The sequence below is a fragment of the Martes martes genome, assembly GCF_963455335.1.
Source record: "Martes martes genome assembly, chromosome: 10".
NCBI lineage: Eukaryota > Metazoa > Chordata > Mammalia > Carnivora > Mustelidae > Martes > Martes martes.
Genome location: NC_137898.1, coordinates 18736320 through 18756174, shown reverse-complemented (window position 1 = coordinate 18756174; position 19855 = coordinate 18736320). Strand labels below are relative to the sequence as shown.

Below are 19855 nucleotides of genomic sequence, written 5' to 3'. Positions count from 1 at the left end.
GAAAATCCAGTGTCGTGGTCTTGATTACAATTCTCATCCTCACGGGGGCCGTGACCTAGAGTTTAAGCCTCACTGAGGCGTTTTTAAAAAGCCCATTTATCAGGTACAGAGGGCTTCTTACTGACTTACTCCCCTAAGAACAACCAAGGACTTCTTCCACCAGCTCTAACTCCGGGCCAGGCACCGTGTGCCATTTGTTCTGACGTCCCCAGCGCCACGCCCCGGGTGAGGTCCTCGGCAACACCCGGAAGGACAGGGGAGAAAAAGAGAGATCAGACAGGGGCACCCAGACAAGATGCACAAAAAATCGTAAAAGAGACTCTGCGCTACAGGAGAACTCACGGAGAATAACTTTAATAACTTTGCTCCTTGAGGAAGCTAACAGGGAAGAGGTCAGGAAAAGGACAGACGCTTAAGAAGAAGGGTTCCATGTACACAAATACGATGACTTCGAACTCCCAAGGTAGCGCCCCGGGTCACACTAAGCAAGGCCGACCCCTCCCTGGGGTCAGACGCCCAGGTGGTTCCCTGGAGCCGGGGCTGGAGTCCTGGTGGGAGGCGAGGAGAGGTGTGGGTAGCGGGCTTGGAGGAGGGAGTGGATGGGTGAGGCGAGGCCCGGCCCGCCGCAGTCCTGCCCCCGGCCCCTGGGAGCTTGCCTCCCTGTGTCCAGGCCAGGCGAGGGGTTAATGCTATGGCCAGCGGGGAGGCCTGGCGGGCCCGGTGGGGTCTGCGGGCCTGGGCTCAGTGGGGCGGGTGGCGCCGCTCGGCCAGGCTCCCACGGCCCAGCACCTCCCCGCTGAACTGGTAGGTGAGCTTCTTCTTGACCTTTTTGACCTCGCCTGTCTTGCCGTAGTTGCGCAGAGCGCGGGCCATCTTCTGGTAGGTCATTTTCTTGCGGTTTCCCTTCTGGATGCCCCAGCGGTGTGCCAGCGCCTCCTTGTGCTTGGACGAGAACTGGAAGGTGCCCTTGTCCTTGTCCACCCACCAGATGCTGTCCTTCATGTCCCCGCTGCGGAGCAGGTCCAGCAGGAACTGGTACAGGCGGATCTTCTTTTTGCTGCCTGCGGGCGGGAGGCGGTCAGCGCCCCCACACAGGCACCCAACCTCACCTCCCCCTGATGCGGGGACCCCGGGGTGGGGGGAGTGGTCACTGGGGAAGGACTGGAAGGAGGGGGTGGTCTACAGGGCCCTGGCACGCACACCCGCTCACACCCATTCACACGCAACCCAGAGAGGTACAGACGCGCATGCACCCTCCCAGGCTCAGTCGCAGAGATGCCTGCGTGTGTTTGTAACGCACTCGTGCACGTGTGCTCATCAACATATGGACAGCACAGATGGTCACAGAGACAGCGCACACCTGGGCAAACGTTCACACGCTCACAGATAAGGACACACACTCAGCTCTGTGCCAGGATCACTGTGGCCTTGGCCGGGGTGCTGGGGGCACATAATGGCCAGGGTCGGGGTCGGGGCCGGACGGCTGGGCCACCCTACCTGTTTCCCCATGCAGGAGGCCAGGCCCTGGCTCCAGGCCATCAGCCTCCCCGTCAGACACCTCCAGCGGGGGACTCTGCCTCTCGCCTTCCTCCTCATCCGAGCTAGGCTGGGCCGGGGACAGGGAAGGGTATGGGAGGCACATCCGGGGTAGGTAGGAGACCTGGAAAGACAGGAAAAGAGGGTCAAGGTCAGTGAGGCCCAGTTCCCAGCTCAGGACTGCCGGAAAGGGGTCATCCGAGCAAGAGAAGAGGGAGTAGGGAGGGAGGGGAGGCCAGCAAGGGTCAGAAAGATTTGGGAGAAGCCTGGTTCCCCAGGTTATAGGGGTCCGGCAGGGTGAACTCCACACAGGGCGTGAGTTGTGGGGTGCCAGGGGCTGCTGAAATCCAGCCCGCTGTGGGCCTCCTAGTTGGTGGCTGCATGGCCCGGGGAAAGGGCGCCCTTTCCCTATATGCACAGAGGTACTGTATGGCCTGGCATTCCTGGGGTCAGAGGTGGTAGAGCAGAGGGGCTGAGGGGTTGGGTAAGGGAGGGAATGGGGTTTTTAATAAGTGGGTGAGACGTGAGGGAAGGGCCAGTGGAGGTCCGTTCGGGGTGGTAGATGTTAACGGAGGTCACTGATTGGGATTAAGGTGTGTGGGGCTGAGGAGGGTCAATAAAGGGGGTCAGTGGAGATGGGGAGGGCGGGGGAGGCCAACGGAGGTCAGTGTCCAGTGCGATGGGGCCCGGGTCTGTGAGGGGCCCATGGATGAGGCAGGGGGGTACAGTCGGGAGGGCCACCGTGGTCGGGCAGATCAGTGGAGGGTGGGAATTATCGGGGCTCTGTCCGGTGTGGGGCCAGAGCAGATAAGGGGTGTGGGGTCACGAGGTCAGTCGGAGGGTCAGGAGGCAGCCGTTGGGGCTCCGGCCGCCGTTGGCGCTGTGGGGCAGGAAGCCAAGTTGAGTAAGAGCCTGTGTCAGCTTCCTGTGGAGCGCCCGCCTCACCACAGGCCGGGTCCCACGGGACCGGCGGCCGCACGCACCTGGTGGCCGATGCCCGCGTGGGCCGGCGCCATGGGGGTGTCGAGCACGTGCATCTGCTCCAGCTCCATGTGCCGGTAGAGCTGCTGCAGCTGCGGGGGCTGCACACTCTGCAGCTCCGTGAAGTGGTTCTCCGCGAAGCTCTCGAACTCGCTGTGCACGTGGTGCGGGTGGAAGTCCCAGTAATGGTCTGCAGGGGAGGCGGTGGCGTGGGGTGAGCCCGGGGCGCGCGGGGCAGGGCGAGTTCGTCATGACGCAGAGCACAGTCATCTGGGCCGCGGGGGCCTGTGATCGCCCACCTGGCTGGGCTCCCCACCATCTCCCCACCCGCCTCGTTAGGTACCGCCCCCATTTTACAGATGAGGTCACTGAGGCTTGGCCAGGCAGTTGGAGGCCCTGGCCTGAGCTGAGACCCGGGTCCGAAGCAAAGCCTGCGCTCCCAACAACCATTCTAGCCTGCCTCCCCCACAGGCACAAGGACACGGGCAGAGTCTGGATCCTGGCTCTGCCATTTGCTGTCTGTGTGACCTCAGGCACGGACACCGACCTCTTCAGCCTCAGCCGTTGGCTCGCTAATAAAATGGGGATCATATTTATTGGGAGCATACAAATGAGTTCACATTTGTAAAAACTCCCAGCCCCAGAGGAGGCCCTCAGGGAATGCTGATTCCCCCTCTGCTTCTCTGGAAACCACAGAGTGGTTCCTGAGGCCACAGTCACACACACATGGTCCTGTCCCACCGCCAAGGTGTGATCGTGAAGTCACATGGCTGACGTTCCTCGCCCACCAGAACCTGTCCGGGCCCACGGCACTGCCCCTCCGAAGCCCTGCCTCTGGGCGGCTCTGTCTGTCTCCCAGCCAGGCTGCCAGGACACAGGGCTGCACTGGAAACTCCCCATAGGTGCTTTCAGAGCCTGCGGTGGGGGGGATTCGAGTTTGGGGAACAGCCATGTGCCATCCGGAGCTCTGTCTTGGGACTAAGACATGATTTCGCTGAACATCTTTTCCAGGAAGAAAACAAAACAAAACAAAAACCTGCCACATGTCTGTGGAGTTCCTGGGGACAGTCTGGGGTCCAAAAGAAGATGTGGTGATAAAGGGACAAGAGGGATTTTCTCATGTGACCCAAGAGGGAGTGTCCAAGATTCTAGGCCAAGGCAGCCTCTCTGGGATGCTACATGGAGACAGTCACCACCCCGTGTGTGTGTGTGTGTGTGTGTGTGAGTGAGAGAGAGAGAGAGAGAGTCTGTCTTTTTTTCTTTCACAAAAGCACATACTCATTCATTCACACACCCCCAAAAAATAACTTGCGTTTTTTTGGCTTTGGACGCGTTCTCAGAAGACTTGCTTCCTAATACTGCTCTGCAATGGCTTTGCTGTGTGACCCTAGAAAAGACATTGTATTTCCCCAAGCCTCCAATTCCCCAATCTAAAAGTCAAAGACCCGACTGGGTAGTTAACAGAGGTCCTGTCCACACATGAAATCACCCAAATCCACAATCCAGGCAGCCCGCACTCCCACCTCTGCAAGGCCACATGGCACAGAAGAGAGAAAGTACATGATCTGGGAGACAGGCAGAGCTGGGTTCAAATCCCGCCTTTGCCATTGGGCAGGTCACTGCACGTCTATAAGCCTCAGTTTCCTCATCTGTAACGTGGGGCTAATAATGACACCTATCCCATAGTCTTGTGCAGGTTGAATGAGCTAATGTCTGCAAGGTGCCTAGAGGAGAACCGGGCACAAAATTCCATTCAATAAACATTACTACTACTAGGACCGCTGTGTTATTCTAAAGAACCTTGATTAGCACTTGAGCAAATGGCAGATATTTTCATTCATGTTTATCTCCTCTTCTTCCTCCCACTCCCTGCCAATCAGTCAGTGGACCACACAAATCGGGGTTTTTTTTTGGGGGGGGGGACTAGGTGTCTCTCTTTCTCCCAGAGGCTAGAGTTGCACCATGAGGACAGTGACTGGTGTTGGTCTCCCCTCACCCCCAGGGCTAAACACAGTAGTCATGCAACAAACATTTCCCGAAGGAGTGAACAAAGGAATGAATGAATAAACCCTAGCCTCCTGAAAACTCTCTCTGACTCTCCTCCACAAAATTATCCAAATCTGACGAGAAAACAAAACAATGTTTCATTTGTACTTTCATCTTGAAGCAAATTAACAGGACCCAGAAGCTCTCCACTCACCTGGGAGAGTTGGCTCTGTGCTTCAGAGATGGGGCCATGTGGGGGGCTCTGGGATTTGGTGACCCAATCCCGGGTCCTCTTTAGGGGTAGATCCGCCCCCTGGCCCCACTCCTGACCCCTCCCATGTTCTCCTTCCACACCCAGGTTGAACTGTCCAGATCTTGGCAGAGTTCCTTATCTTGCCTACCAACCCCCACCCGCAAACCCACTTCGGGTCCAGGGTTTGGAGGACTCTGCCTGTGTGTGTGCTGCAGGTGTGGAGTGAGGGGCCTCCGGTGGCTCTCTTTCCCTCCAGCTCACCCTCTCTGTTCTAGCTCTGCATGAGACCCCTGAGCTCACTCTAGTGGTCCCGGCCTAGGCCAGCATTTCCCATGGGATTCTCAGGACACCTTCATCAGAGTCACTCTGGGGGCCTTGGGGCTCCACTTGGAGACCCAGGGAATCAGAAGCACCGAGAGAGGAGCTGGGAATTGGAATTTAACCGGGCCCTAAAGAGGTTCCTTTGCTCACTGAAACTCTGGAACCCTGCCCCAGGGTCCCCTGAAAGCTGCAAAGGGGACTTGAGCTACAATTAAGGTTTCAAAAGGCCCAACGGAAACCTCGCCTTTACCCTTGATTTGGGTGCTCAGGCAATTATGTAATAAACGCTGCCTGGTAGGCAGAAACGTTCCAAGCACGGGGCCCTCTGAAGGAACACAATGCAAGGAATCCTTCCTAGTGCAAAGGTCGGCACTCCTGGGTTCTTTGGACCTCATTTCTAGACGACCGTTCACGAACACAGTGCTTTACCCCTTCACTGGGTTACCTGGGTCATCCTGCCCAATGTCTCCTTAACACAACTCCGCTCCTCAAAGGAATGTGATGCCATTGGCATATCTGAAGTTCGACCCCCCTTTTCATAGCCTGGCAGGCCACCCAACACATAGTAGGCCTCAACCAATATTTAAATGACCGGTAAAAGTTAGCTTTTAACCTGCATTTTTATGTACTGGGCACGATGCTGAGTACTCACACCACATTTCTCATTTAATCTCACCTTAGCTCTGACCAGGTGGCCATCATAGTGTGACACTTCTTCTTCTTCTTCTTCTTTTTTTTTTTTTTAGTATAATCTTTCTTTTTTTTTTAAAGATTTTATTTATTTACTTATTTGACAGAGAGAGATCATAAGCAGGCCGAGAGGCAGACAGAGAGAGGGGGTAAGCAGGCTCCCTGCTGAGCAGAGAACCCAGTGTGGGGCTTGATCCCAGGATCCTGAGATCATGACTTGGGCCAAAGGCAGAGGCTTAACCCATTGAGCCACCCAGGCAGGCGCCCCTAGTATAATTTTTCTTTTGCACATGAGGAAACTATGACTCAAAGAGATTAAGTCCCTTGTCCACAGGCAGGCATTGGCAAAGTTACCTGTGTCTACCTTCAGAGACTGAACTCCTACCATTACATCATACAACTTCTGAGAAGCAAGGCTGTTAATCAGAGCTGTAATTAAGACCCATGGTGCCACCAGCTTCCCTGCCTGCTTTTATCTATCTGTTTGTCTGCCATCGGCCACTCTCACCCATGGTTCATCATCTGTCCTCCATCCATCCATCCTTCATTCATCCATCCATCACTCGTCCCTCCTCCACTCATTCATCACAGTCCATCCATCCATCCATCATCTAGCCACCCGTTCATCACCTGTCATTCCTTCCATCTGTTCCAGCCAGCCAGCAAGAACCCATTCATCTTGATCTCTCATTACCTCCCTCTAAGCCAGCTCCCAATCTGGGACCAAAGTCCTACCCACCCATCAACTATTCTGACTTAGTATTTTCGGTGTCCCTAATACCTGTAAGTCACCAGGACAAAAACAAAATGATATTCCTAGCAACTCCACACATACACAAAACTTAAGCCCTAAGTGTCATTCAGTTGACCTTATCTCCTAGGAACAGAAATCGCAGTCTTAAACTCAGGGTTCCCCCCAGGGGAACAGAAGTAGGATCAAGACAGAGAAGGATGATGAGGAATTAAGAAGACAAAGGTTGAGAAAAAAAAAAAAAACTTTAGGAAATCACAGACCACTGGACATGGGCTCCTGCAGCCCAGCCCCCCTGCCCATCGCTCCTGTAAGGGAACCAGAGGTCAGAGAGTGGAGCTCTAGGCTTCATATCCTTGTTACTCTCCACCTTGTATCCTAATTATTGAAGTTTTAGTTATTTCCCCTCTTAAAATAATAAATCTGGTAGGACTTGTGCTTCGTCGGTTCCATAGCACCTAGCAATGTGCCTGGAGTACAAGAGATGCTTTGTATGTATTGATTAGATGGATAGGTCCATCAGAAATTGCTAGAGGGTTTGGCGGGTGAAGGGAAGGACAACTGGAGAGGTGAGTGAGTGCATGATTAGATGGGTGTGTGGATACACTGGGTAGAGAGTCAGCAGGAGGATAAAAGAGTACTTGGAAAGATGGAAGAATGGAGAGGAATCATGTCTTGGAACTCTAGTTCCTTCACCAGTCCCCTCACAAAGAACAAATCCCATCACATCTGTTGCGATGGCTACTATCAAAAACCAGAAACTAACCAGTGTTGCTGAGGATGTGGAGAAATTGGAATCCTTCTGCCCTGGGGGTGGGAAGGTAAAATGGTGCAGCCACTGTGGAAAACAATCTGGAGGTCCTCAAAAATTTAAAATAGAACTACCATTTTATATTATGCATATTTTGCCACAATTTGAAATAATAAGAAGAAACATTAAATTATATGAGCCCTGCCTTTAAAATCTGTCCCAGATCTGTCCACTCCTTTCTGTCTCTAGGGCCACCACCCTTGGCCAAGCCAGTCATCTCTTGCCTGGATTATTCCAGGAGTCCCCTCGCAGTACTTTCTCCCTGTTCTTACTGTGGTCCCTACAGCAGCCAGAGTGATTTTTTAAAAAGCTTATTCATTGGAACCCCTGAGTATTGGAAGAAGGTACTAAAAACTTCCAGAGAGACAAAATGAAACTAAACAAGCAGAAACACCCACAAAAACAAAAAAACAAGGTTACATTCCAAAAAGAGGACATAAAAAGAGATCCGACTTCGAAGAAAAAAACTCCAATAACCAGAAGATAGAGTAATGCTTTCAAATTTCTAAGGGAAAATGTGGGTTTCAACCTAGATTTCTGTACACGGCCAACCTACCGTTAACCATGAAGACATGAGAACAAGCAAACGGCAAAACCCTACCTCCCACACACCCTCTCTTAGGACGCTATAGCGAGAAGAGTAACAAGTCCTGTCCGCGGTACATAGCATTCACCGTGTGCCAGGCATCTTTCTAAGGATTGGACATACAGTGACTCACTCATCCCTTGCAGCAATCCTGAAAAGTCGGTACCATTTTGAAGTTGAGACAGAGAGGTAAAACATCTTGCCCTTGGTCACCCCGGAGAATAGTGGGGAGGGCGATGGGACACGAGTCCCGGCAACCTGGCTCCAAAACGAGGATGCTACCTCCTTGTTACCCCGCCCCTTGTCCTCTTTTTCGGGGACGAGCAAGTACAGGTAATCAAAGTGTCCCATGTGGCTCAGCTGAGTAAACTTCACATGGTCCTCATACCGGAAAATGTAGATACTGATGTCAAAAGTCACTCCACGGAGAAACACAAATATTGTGTTATCTTACTTATATGTGGAATCTTAAAAATATATATATATCCTGAGCTTATAGACAAGGAAATCAGATTTGTGGTTGCCAGAGGCTGGGGTTGGGGTTGGGAAAATTGGAGGAACGTGGTCAAAAGGGACAAATTAAAAAAAAAAAAGGGACACCCTATGGTTATAAGTACCGGGACACGACGTACAATGTGGTACTGCAGTTAACAATGCTGTGTGGTATATTGGAAAGTTGCCAAGAGATTGAATCCTCAACGTTCTTTCCACAAGGAGAAAATCTTTTTTTTTTTTTAATCTCTGTGAGGTGAAGGATATTAACCAAATTTACTGTGGTGCCCATTTCGCACTGTCTGCGGCCGTCAGGTCATTAGGTCCTGAACCTTAACCCTACACAGTATCCTATGTCAGTTCCATCAGTAAAACTGGGAAAACGTTGCTGTAGAAGCGTTTGGGAATGTGTGAAGTGTGAGTGTGTGTGCGTGCGTTCTGAATGACTCTAATCGGAGTCTTATCTTGCAGAGAACAAGATGGCCCATTCAGTAATATCTCAAATTGAAGATTCAACCTAGATTCCTTGGCATTGGAATAGGAAGCCTGGGAAAATAGCTTTCCTCTGTCTCTGCTGTGCCATGTATGTCACGAAGACATGTCTATGATAAGCTTAGGTAAAAGGCAGTGACTTGCGGGACGGCGTGATGCTACCATTCCGTTGTGGCGGGAACAGAATATACACACGTGCGTGCACGCATTGACAGACAGACAAGAGGATATATACATGGAATAAAACGTCTGCCTGGATGGACGAAGGTGCTATCAGAGGGGAGGGAGCTCGGGAAGAGGGAACTCTCTTACGTGATAAGTATTTTCAAATTTTTGCAATGTTTGTTATCCTAACAATCAAAAATTGACGATTTAAAATGTATTTAGATTTTCAACACACACACACACACACACACACACACACACACAGAGGATGATTCAGATCGTGTCATTTCTCCGCTCAAACCCTGCAATGCCTTCCCATTGTTTGCAGGATAAAACCCAAACTCTGGCCTTCGGGCCCTGTGTACTGTGTCCTTGGCAGGCCCCTCTGGCTTGCCTCAGTCTCCACGCCCGCCACCCCCCTCCTCGGGGCCCCCCCGCCACTCTGGCCCTCTGTCGGAGGTCTCCGCTGCTTTGCCCTGGCTGTTCTCTCTACCCGGTGCGTCTTTCTCCTCTGCATCCACTGGCCTAATCACCTCAACTGCCCCCTCCTCAGAGGCCTTCCCTGACCTCCCAAAGGAAAGTAGTCGTCAGCGCTCTGCATTACATGACTTTGCCTTTCACAGGACTTAGTATTGTGTGTCTGCTTATGTGACTGTTTACGGCCTCTTCCCTCCCTGGAATGTAAGCTCTCAGGAGAGCTCATCTAACTCGCTTATCATGGAGCCTCTGGTGTCTAGAACAGTGCCTGGCACACAGCATATTATCAGGAGCTGTGGGGTAGTCAGACAAATGAGGAATGAGTGAGCACATGGAAAAATGATTCGTGTTGGAAGGTCGAGTGGGTGGCTGCAAGGGCGGGTGGTTGATGGGTAGGCGGCTGGCTGGTTGCCTGGCACCTGGGTCGGCTGAAACTGATGCAGTGGGTCTGTTGCAGACCCCTCTGGCTTCTCCCACTCTCCTAGCCGCTTCCTCTCTCCCTCCTGGCAAAGTCATAAAGCTAATGTACTACGTCCTGAAAGCTCCCTGGGCCCTTGCTGGACTCAGGAGCTTGCGCATTTCACGCTTGACCTCAGTGAATCGCCACAATGTGACGAGGTAAGTGTTTCCATGCTCTCACTTCCATATATGAGGGACCGGGGCCTCTGAGAGGCTGTCATTTGCTCTAAGATCACACAGTGGTGAGTGATGAAACCAGGAGCAGCCCCAGGTCCAGCCCCAGTGCCTCCGAGAGGCTGTCATTTGCTCTAAGGTCACACACTGGTGATGAAACCAGGAGCAGCCCCAGGTCCAGCCCCAGTGCCTTCTTAGTAAGTTTCAACCACCACCTGAAAACGCAGACACAGAGGATGTTCAGTAACTGGTGGTAAAATGTGGGGTGTCTCTACTCTTGAGTCTCCAGACAGTACCTTCTAAGAGGTATTAGGAAAGGACAGAATGGAGCACCTGGGTGGCTCAGTCCATTAAGCATATGCCTTTGGCTCAGGTCCTGAGGTCCTGGGATCAAGCCCCGCATCGGGCTCCCTGGTCAGTGGGGAGTACACTTCCCCCTTTTCCTCTCCCTCTGCTCTCTTGCGCTCTCTCTCAAATAAGTAAATAAAATCTTTAAAAAAGAAAAAAGAGGGACGCCTGGGTGGCTCCGTTGGTTAAGCCACTGCCTTCGGCTCTGGTCGTGATTCCAGGGTCCTGGGATTGAGTCCTGCACCGGGCTCCTTGATCAGCGGGGAGCCTGCTTCTCTCTCTGCCTCTGCCTGCCACTCTGCCTGCTTATACTCTCGCTCTCGCTCTCTCTCTCTCTCTGACAGATAAATAAATAAATAAAATCTTTTAAAAAAAAAGAGAGAGAGAAAAAGAAAGAAAGAAAAAAGAAAGAACGAACAGATGCCCAGATCAGCACAGATGCCCAGATTGAAAATGATAGGAAAGGGGGTGCAGGGAGTAGGGGCCGGGACACCTGGGTATGCCAGAGGAGTCTCTGAAGATATTGGGACATGACCAAAACAGGGTACTCAGGCATCTGATCAGGAGTCATTACTAGAGCCCCAGCCCAGATGTAAGGGACCTGCCTGGGCACTGGGCCAGGAAAGTGCAGGTATCCCTAAAGCACTCACTCCATCAGTCCCCGGTCTAGTTGGTTTCTAGATGTATGAACACACCATCATATTGCACGAGGGGAAACTGAGGCTGCAACAGGCCTAAAGGAAATGCCTCCAAGCCCAGCGAAAGTGAGAGAAGGTTAGGCCAGAGGGGAAAGCGTCCCTAAGCAGCCCAAGGCCAAGCTGAGTTTGCGGGGACCTGGCCGTCCTGCTGCCTGGAGCCACCAGGGGGAGCCAGTCCTTAAGTCCCTAGGGACCTTCTTGGGTCGTGGCCGGCTAGGTGCAAGGGTCACCAAGGGCTGGTGTCCAGGTCAGGGAGACCCCATCCCTGATCCTGGCTGGGGGTGCTGGGAAGACAGGTGGATGAGGGAGACTTTCTCTCTAAATTGTCCGGCTTTTCCACAGAGAGCACACATTGCTTGCCAAATCATGAATAAGCTTTGAAGGATGAAAAAGCAGATGTTTAAAACCTTCCTAGCCCCGGGATTTGGGGAGAAGTCTTTGTGTTCCCACACGTGGACTTGAGGCTCTTCCAGCACCTACACCCTAGACGTGGCTCCCGGGTCTGGCCTTAATAAACGTTGCCAGTCCTGTTATCCCCAGTGCCACTGTTCACAGGATTTGGCATCCAGATGTGGGAGTCCCTCCTAATAAGGAAGGGGCCTGTGGCATCCCCGGGCAGGGCCCTCAGGTTGAGACTGCCCTCAGGTGTGCCTGAAGGATGAAGCGACGGGTGGGGCTGGCCCCCAGGTGTGGCCTCGCCGTGGGAAACCTTTCTCTGGGGCTGCAGACACCCCGGTATCTGGCCTGCCCAGATTTCAGACTCCTGGAGAATTCCTCAGGGAAGACCTGCTAACTAGGCCTTCTCCCCTTGGCTCCGGGGTGCCCCATCAATATACCAAGATCCCCTTTGGGTGGCCTCTCCGACTGTCCTGCCCGGGTCCCAGGCCCCTACTGCCTGTCCCCATCAACCCTGAATGCGCTCCGGTGTCGCAGCTGGGCCTTGAGATAGGCAGTGAGACTTGGACAGAAAGCTCACCTGGCTCGTGTTCTATCCTCACTCCTACCCCTGCAAGCTAGGGCTCCAGTCCCTGCCGAATGAGGGGGCCCTCAGAGCCTTTCCCTCAGTGAGCAGTTCTTAAACAGGGGTGACTCTGTCCCCCAGGGGGTTATTTGGTAACAAATAACGTGTGGAGACATTTTTGGTTGTTGTGACTGGCAGTACATCCGATGGGTAGAAGCCAGGGATGCCGCCGGACATCCTACAATGTACAGGGCAGGCCCGACGACAAAGAAATTGTCCAGCCCCAAATGTCGAGAGAGGCTGAGAACACAGCAGGGAGCCAGGGTGACACCAATGTGGAATTCACGTTGGCTGGAGGGGTGACAACACCAGAGAGGAAGAAGCGGGGTGAGGGGAGCAGGAGAGGAAAGCAGGAGAGGTCCCCCCGACTGGAGCAGACAGACTGGGCTCCCCTGACCAGCTGTGTGAAAGTCGCTCCCTGAGCCTCTGCTTCCTCGTTTGTGAAAAGCCACACGGATTGGACCAGAAGATAAACCTGGACAAAGCTGACCTCAGGCCCTGGCACACCGGGGATGCTCAGTAAATGCAGGCTGGGGGCGTGGGGGTGGGAGGGCCCAGTACTCACCGCTGTGGCTTTCTCCATCGCTGCTGAGATAGGGGTAGTATTCGTGTGTTTGGCGCTGGTACAGGTCCGTGTCATAGGAAACCAGGTCTTCCGATGGCTGCTGAGAAAGGAGGCTGTCAGGGCTCAGGTGGTGGCAGGAAGACCCCAGCCGGCTTGGCAGCCCCCCGCATGTTGGGGCCACACCACCCTCCCACACTGAGGGACTGCGTCAGGCCTACAGCCCTCTCTCTGCCTGAAACTGTGAGTGGCCCCAGCAGGGACCGGGGACCCAGGAGAGCAGAGTCTTGGCTCCTGCAGAGCAGGGCTGACAGGGACTCCAAAGGTCACAGGTCAAAAGAGGACCCAGGCTGAGAGGAGAGCATGAGCTCCCTCCACCCCCTCCCCTCACAGCGGCTCCTGAAGCCACACTCCCACTCACACCTGCACCCCCAGGTCCCCATCTCACACATGAACTCTCTCATGTTCACACGAACACACCTACACCTCCCAATGTACAAATATTCCCCATGACACCCACACTCCCACGCATGAACTCACACTCAACGTGCCCGCCCACACTCACTCCACAGGTCACTCGCACCCACACACCTGCGGTCACATGTGTACACACTGTTGTACACTCACACCATAGGCACACATGGCCCCTTGAATGAACACATGTCTCCTCACACTCGCTCTCAGGCACCTTAAACACAGGCTCAGGCCCACACCCATCAAGGCCCCTCACATATCGCTTGCATGCCCACCCTCATAGCACACACACGTGTCCTCCTGCCACGGTCTCCACAGCCTGTGCCCGGGCCCAAGGCACCCTCAGGACCCATGACGACTGATGGCCACTCACACTCATGGGTTCTACTGTTGTCACCAGGCAGGGTTGGGGGCCATGGGCCAGCCAGAGCCTTGGTCCTCTCACTCTCCTTCCTCCATCCTCCTTCTGACACGCCCACTGGGATACTCCCTTCTCTTCCTCCCTTTCCTCCTGCCCTCACCCCTCGTTCTTCCTCCCCACCCCCACCCCGTCCTCCTCTCCCCTCCTCCTCCACCCCTCCACTCCTCCCTGCCCTCCTCTCCCCTCCTCCTCACTCCTCCCTGTCCTCCTCTGCCCTCCTCCTCCTCCACCCCCTCACTCCTCCCTGTCCTGGTGCCGGCATAGGGACAGCACACCCAGTCTTCACAGTCATCAGGCCTCTCCCCACCCCCGCAGTGTGTGCCCAGGGATTGCACAACAGTTACTCTGGCCCTCAAGGGCTTGGACTGGGAGGGCAAGGGGCCTTAGGAGCCCACCTTCCCAGGAGTAGCCCCTGAGGGGTTTGGTGCCCCCTGCCTAGCTGTCTGGAGTTCAGGGATTGAGAGGTCAAGGGTCAGAGACGGTGTGGCCAAGCTTCTGGGCCTGTGGCTTTCTTGAGGCAGACGGCTCTTCCTGGGACCACGTCCATCCCCTGCCCCCTCCCCCACCTTCTTGGTGGTGGACCAGGCGGGTGGGACAAGGCTGGGTCTGGGGCGGCTGGCTGGAACTGTCTGTGTCTGACCAGTAAGAAGGCCAGGAACCCAGCACCGGGTTTCCAACAGCAGGATGTCAGGCCTGGGGTGCCTTCCGGGGCTCACAGTCCTGGCTGGGGTGGGGCGGGGGAAGGGAGCTGCCATTAGGCCGGGAAAGCTGAGTCAGGTGGGCAGGCCCTGCCAAACCCTGCCCGGCTCCCCCAGGGCTCCCCACCCCTGCTGAGCGGGGATGGGGTGGGAAAGAGAGAGGGGTCCTCTCTGAGGGGCCCAGGGCTGCAGCTGCCCAAGGCTGCAACTGTCACGGAGAGAGGGGCAGCGGTGATCGCCCGGCCTGCTGTCCTTCCCTCCAGGGCTCCCCTGGGACTCCTGCTGCTTCACGTCCAGCCCTGGTCCTTGTCCCACTCTCAGCCCCTGCCCTAGCTCCTGCCTCTACTCTACTGGCTCCTACCCTGCCGCCCTTGAGCTCAGCCCCAGATGGGCCCAGCTCCAGCCCCGACCTCCCTTCCCAGCTCCCTGGCCAGGGCCCCAGCACAACTACCGTCCTAGTCTCTACTTCATTTCTTGCTGTCGCCCAGCCCCTGGGGACCTGCCAGCCCCAGGCCCAGACCCTTGGGTCAACAACCCTGTCCCCTGTGCCAGGCCCCAGATCAGGCACTGGGGACCCAGACATAAATGAGCCTCTGTCTCCAGGAGCACCCAGGCCATGGGAGGAGACCTCTGGTCTATTGCCTCCTGCCCTCAAGCCTTCACCGTCCGGGGACCAGCTTCCCCCCACACCAGTCTCCCCAACCCCTCCTCCGCCACCGCTCTGCCACCGTCCTCACCATCCTCAGCCCAGCACCCTGCCCAGGAGCTCAGCCTGCCACCCAAGCCCCATCTATAAATAACCGTTCAGGCCCCACCGATCACAGCCCCACCATGGGCCCAGCCCTCAGCCCGCTGGGGCGCGCTCAAAGAAGCCAATGGCCCCCTCGCTGGGTCTCAGGCCAGGAGCTCCAGGGAGGAAACACCAACTTCCCACTGATAGCGAGCCTGGGAGGGCAGCTGGCTGGTCGGTGGCCTGGTGGGCAGCGGACGGTTGTCTAAGGGTCGCGGGTCTGGCTAGTAGAGGAGTCCCGGTACTCACAGGGGGGACGAGGGGAAACCCTTCCATTTTGCACGCCTGTAACATCCAGCCGAGCTCCGAGCCGGTCGGGTCCCCTGCCTCGGTGGGGGCCAGTGCGGAGCCCCTCAGGATGGGGCGCCCCGTCAGGGGCCGGACGGACTCAGGGCGGGCGCAGGGCTCGGGCCTGCCCCCTGAGCTACAGGAGCCCTGGGTGAGCCCCCTCCCTTGACATTGCAGGGCCAGCGCAAGTTCCTGATTTTATCGAAGGGCCTGCCACTGGGAGATAGTCCCCTTGGGGTGACATCACCGCCCCAGCCCGTTTGCATAAATCTCTTGCGCTACATACAGGAAGTCTCAGGCCGGCTGGGGCAGGTGGTGCTCAGAGGGCTGGCCTGAGAGGCCATGGGGGCCAGGCCCCCTGCCCAGAGGAAGCTGGAACTGTGAGGGGCGGTCTTGGGGGCTGGGGTGGAAGAGAAAGAGTGGGACGGAGGAAGCCTAGCCCTACCAGAGGAAGGACATTGCTGCCCCCAGGCCCTGCTGAGGCCCCCTAACCCCACAGATGCCCACTGCTCTTGAGATCCCCATGTGGCCAACAGTCAGTTCCTTGGGGTCAGAGCCGGTAAGTGGGGTGGCTTCTCCAGGCCTTCACTTTCTGGGCTCAGCCTGGCTGGCTGAGAGCTCTGATCTAGCAGAGTCCCAGGCCTGGCTCTTCTGGGACCTGGACCCTCAACACGTATGTTCTGTGCGGCCTGGGGCTCAGCACATGCTGCTTTCCCCCTCCCTCGGAGCCTCCCTGCCACCACAGGGCGTCCTGGGTTCTTACACCCTCCCCTCCCAGTTTCCCAAGTACCCCTGGTTCTTCCAAATCCCTAGGGGCTCTATTCCCAACCCAGATTTCCCAGTTTCCCCACCCCTTAACGATACCTGAGAATCAATCTAGTCTTTCTGGTTTACAAAACTTCCTTGTGGGTACATCCATTCATTTTCCTACCCATCATTTATCCATCCATCTCTTCATCCGTCGAGCCAACCAGACACCTATTTATCAGTTTATTTAGCCATCCATTCCTTCATCCATTTATCTGTTAGCCCATTCATCCATCCACGTATTGTTCATCTACTTGTCCATCTAGCCATTGACATGCTCATATATTAGCCCATCCACCTGTTATTGATCTATCATTTTATATCTTCATCTGCTTATCTGCTGTATATCCAGCTCTCGATCTGTTCATCCATTGGCTCATCCATCCACCCACCCATCCACCCACCCATCCATCCACCCATCCACCAATCCACCCACCCATCCACCCACTCATCCATCTACTTACCTACCCATCCATCCATCCATCCATCCTTCTACCCACTCACCATCCATCCATCCACCCACCCATCCATCCACCCACCCATCCATCCACCCACCCACCCATCCACCCACCCATCCATCCACCCACCCATCCATCCACCCACCCACCCACCAACCCATCCACCCATCCATCCATCTACTCACTCACCATCCATCCACCCACGCACCCACCCATCCACCCATCCATCTATCTGCCCACTCACCATCCATCCATCCACCCACCCATCCATCCACCCAAACATCCATCCACCCAGCCACCCATCCACCCACCCATCCATCCACCCACCCACCCACCAACCCATCCACCCATCCATCCATCTACCCACTCACCATCCATCCATCCACCCACCCATCCATCCACCCAAACATCCATCCATCCACCCATCCATCCACTCAAACATCCATCCATCCACCCACCCATCCACTCATCCATCCATCTATGCATCCTGCCAATAACTGAGCTTCAGGCTCTATGCTGAGTGTTGGGAAAATAGTTAAGTATTGGACAGGATCCCTGCCCTCAGAGAGCTCCTGATCTAGTCTGGAAGACAGGGATGAATAGAGACTTTTTTTTTTTTTAAGATTTTTATTTATTTATTTGACACAGAGAGAGAGAGAGAGAGAAAGCACACAAGCAGAGGGACCTGTACGCAGAGGGAGAGGGAGAAGCAGTCTCCCCGCTGAGCAGGAATCCCAATGTGGGGCTCCATCCCAGGATCCCGGGACCATGACCTGAGCTGAAGGCCAACACCCAACTGACTGAGCCCCCCAGGCGCCCCACATAGAGACCTTTTTTTTGATCCATTGATCTCTGGTGATCTACTCCACTGGGGAAGAACTTCTTGAGCATTTGGTTTCCTTCCATGTGTAGTCTAACCCTTTGTTTTATGTCCCTTTCCCACTAAGACTAGCCCACCTCCTTCCCATCAGTGGAATCCCAGAACCCCTTGTGCTTCTTCACGGGCAGCAAAGACCAGGGATTCACAAGGTCTGGGTTCACCATTAGATCTATTTCACTTCCATCTTCACTGATTTTTTTGCATCTTCACTTGGGACTCTCCGAGGGGTCCAGGTTATAAGCCCTTAGGACTCCCTAGGAACCTGACGGATGCCCCTCCCCAAGGGTAGGGGCGAGGCGGCTGACTTGGCATCAGTTCCATCCCTACTCCCCAATCCCCACCAAGAAGACCATGTCCCATCTGACTGCCTGGGGTGGTCACGAGACCCAGGTCCTGCTTCTTGTGTTCGTTCATTCATTCTTTCATTCGTTCTTCAATCATTCATTCATTCCTATCTTGGTTTGGTTTGTTTATATATTTATCTATTCATTCATTCATTTAATCACTAACTCTTTACTGAAGTTCTTCCATGGGCTGGTCCTGGTGAGGGGGCACAAATATGAATAAGGTGTGTCCTGGGCCCCCCGGAATTCACGGGCCTTCAAGGAGAACATGCATGTAAACAGATAGCATGGTCTCTGAGGAGGCGAGGGGACAAGAGAGAGGTGCACCAGGGAACGATGGATTTGGTCAGGTTCACAGGTAGGAAAGCATGTGAGGAAAAGGGAACATCTGGCTGAGGAAGCAGCCTGAACAAAGGCAAGAAGGTGGAAGAAAACAAGGGAAGAAACAAGACAAGAAACAAAAGCAAAGATTGCACTTGGGGGCAGACAAGGAGCCCATGGTGCTTGTGAGCAGGGAGTGTGATGCGGGCAGCGTACCCACCAGCGATGTGTTCCCAGGGCCCAAGTCTCCAGGGGCCCCAGGAGAAGAAAGAGGTTCCATTATCCCAAGTCTGGCTGAGTCCAAGGGGCCTGGATACAGAAGCCCCAGAAAAGATCCAGGGCTGCCCATCTCTAAAGATGGGCACAATGTCTATCACTCTCTGTGCAGTAAGTACCAGTGTCTGTGTCCATTCACAGAGCAGCAAGCCCTCCCTACACTTCCTTCCACTTCCCCTCCTCCCAAAATGCACCGGGGGCCTCTTCCTGATTCCTCACTGCCCCCCCCCCAGGGACCCACTGTTTTTGAAAGCCTTTGGAATCGTAGCACCCAGATTCTAAGCAATTCAGAGCAGCAGGAAGGGTCTGATAATCTGATAATTCACCACCCTGGGGCTAAGAGTTCCTAAAGCAGGTAGGGAGGGGGGTGGGCAATACTTTTCTGAATGCCCAGCCCCGTGCTGGGTGCTTCTACCCTTGTGATCTCACGTAACCAAGACAACCATCTGTTAAACTGAGGCCCAAGAGGTCAGTGATTTGCCCAGGGTCAAGCGTGTGCGTGGAGAGCTGGGGCACCAGATCTGCCTCCTGGGTCCTTATGGAGAGAGAGGGAAGCAGAAGAAGAAGTAAAAAGACTGAGAAACCAAGCACAGAGAAGGCAAGGTGGACAGAGTTGGGAGGGGAAGGGAGGATTGGAGAGGAAGAGAAAGAAAAAAAAAAGCGGGAGAAAGAGTCAAGGAAGGGAGCCGAGAGAGGTGATAGAAGGAAGAAAACAAGCAAGGCTGGTGGAGGAAAGGGAGGGCAAAGGGGAGGGAGAGAGGAGCCGGGACAGCCTCCTCCTTCTGCAGCCACGGAAAGGGGACCAGAGAGGGTCCACCAGGTGCCTTGGGCCTGGGCTGTGGCTCTCATTATCAGTAAGAAATAGATTTGAGGGGCGCCTGGGTGGCTCAGTCATTAAGCTTCTGTCTTCGGCTTGGGTCATGATCCAGAGTCCTGGGATCGAGCCTCGCATCGGGCTCTCTGCTCAGCAGGGACCCTGCTTCTCCCTCTCCCACTCTCCCTGCTTGTGTTCCCTCATCTTGCTGTCTCTCTCTGTCTCTCTCAAATAAATAAATGAATCTTTTTAAAAAAGAAATGGACTTGAAACAAAAAACTTGGGAGCTCCAGGGAATGAGAGACAAACAAAAAAAACCATTTTTTGAAATTATTTTATTTTTGAATAGATAACATATGCACATGGTACAGAATTCAAAGACATGAAAAGAGGAAGGGCCGCCCAGTTCCCGGGCCATAGGATCCCTCCCTGTTACCTACTTCTTGTGCATTTTTCTAGAGAAGTCTGAGCAGACACAAAA

The 19855-nt window shown here is 54.4% G+C and overlaps 1 protein-coding gene across 2 annotated transcripts; it reads right to left on the bottom strand.

The window, feature by feature from the left end:
- Positions 1 to 328: 328 nt before the first annotated feature.
- SPI1 (Spi-1 proto-oncogene) lies at positions 329 to 15601 on the bottom strand. 2 transcript variants are annotated; one of them, XM_080817744.1, is made up of 5 exons: positions 15436 to 15601; positions 12807 to 12906; positions 2520 to 2707; positions 1498 to 1660; positions 329 to 1061 (listed from the first exon to the last, which is right to left on the bottom strand). In XM_080817744.1, the coding sequence occupies exons 1-5, from the start codon at positions 15478 to 15480 to the stop codon at positions 742 to 744; spliced, it is 816 nt and encodes a 271-aa protein (XP_080673870.1). In that variant the 5' UTR covers positions 15481 to 15601; the 3' UTR covers positions 329 to 741. The 2 variants fall into 2 exon arrangements, with proteins under 2 accessions (XP_080673870.1, XP_080673871.1); XM_080817745.1 differs by having other exon boundaries at positions 12807 to 12903.
- Positions 15602 to 19855: the final 4254 nt, after the last annotated feature.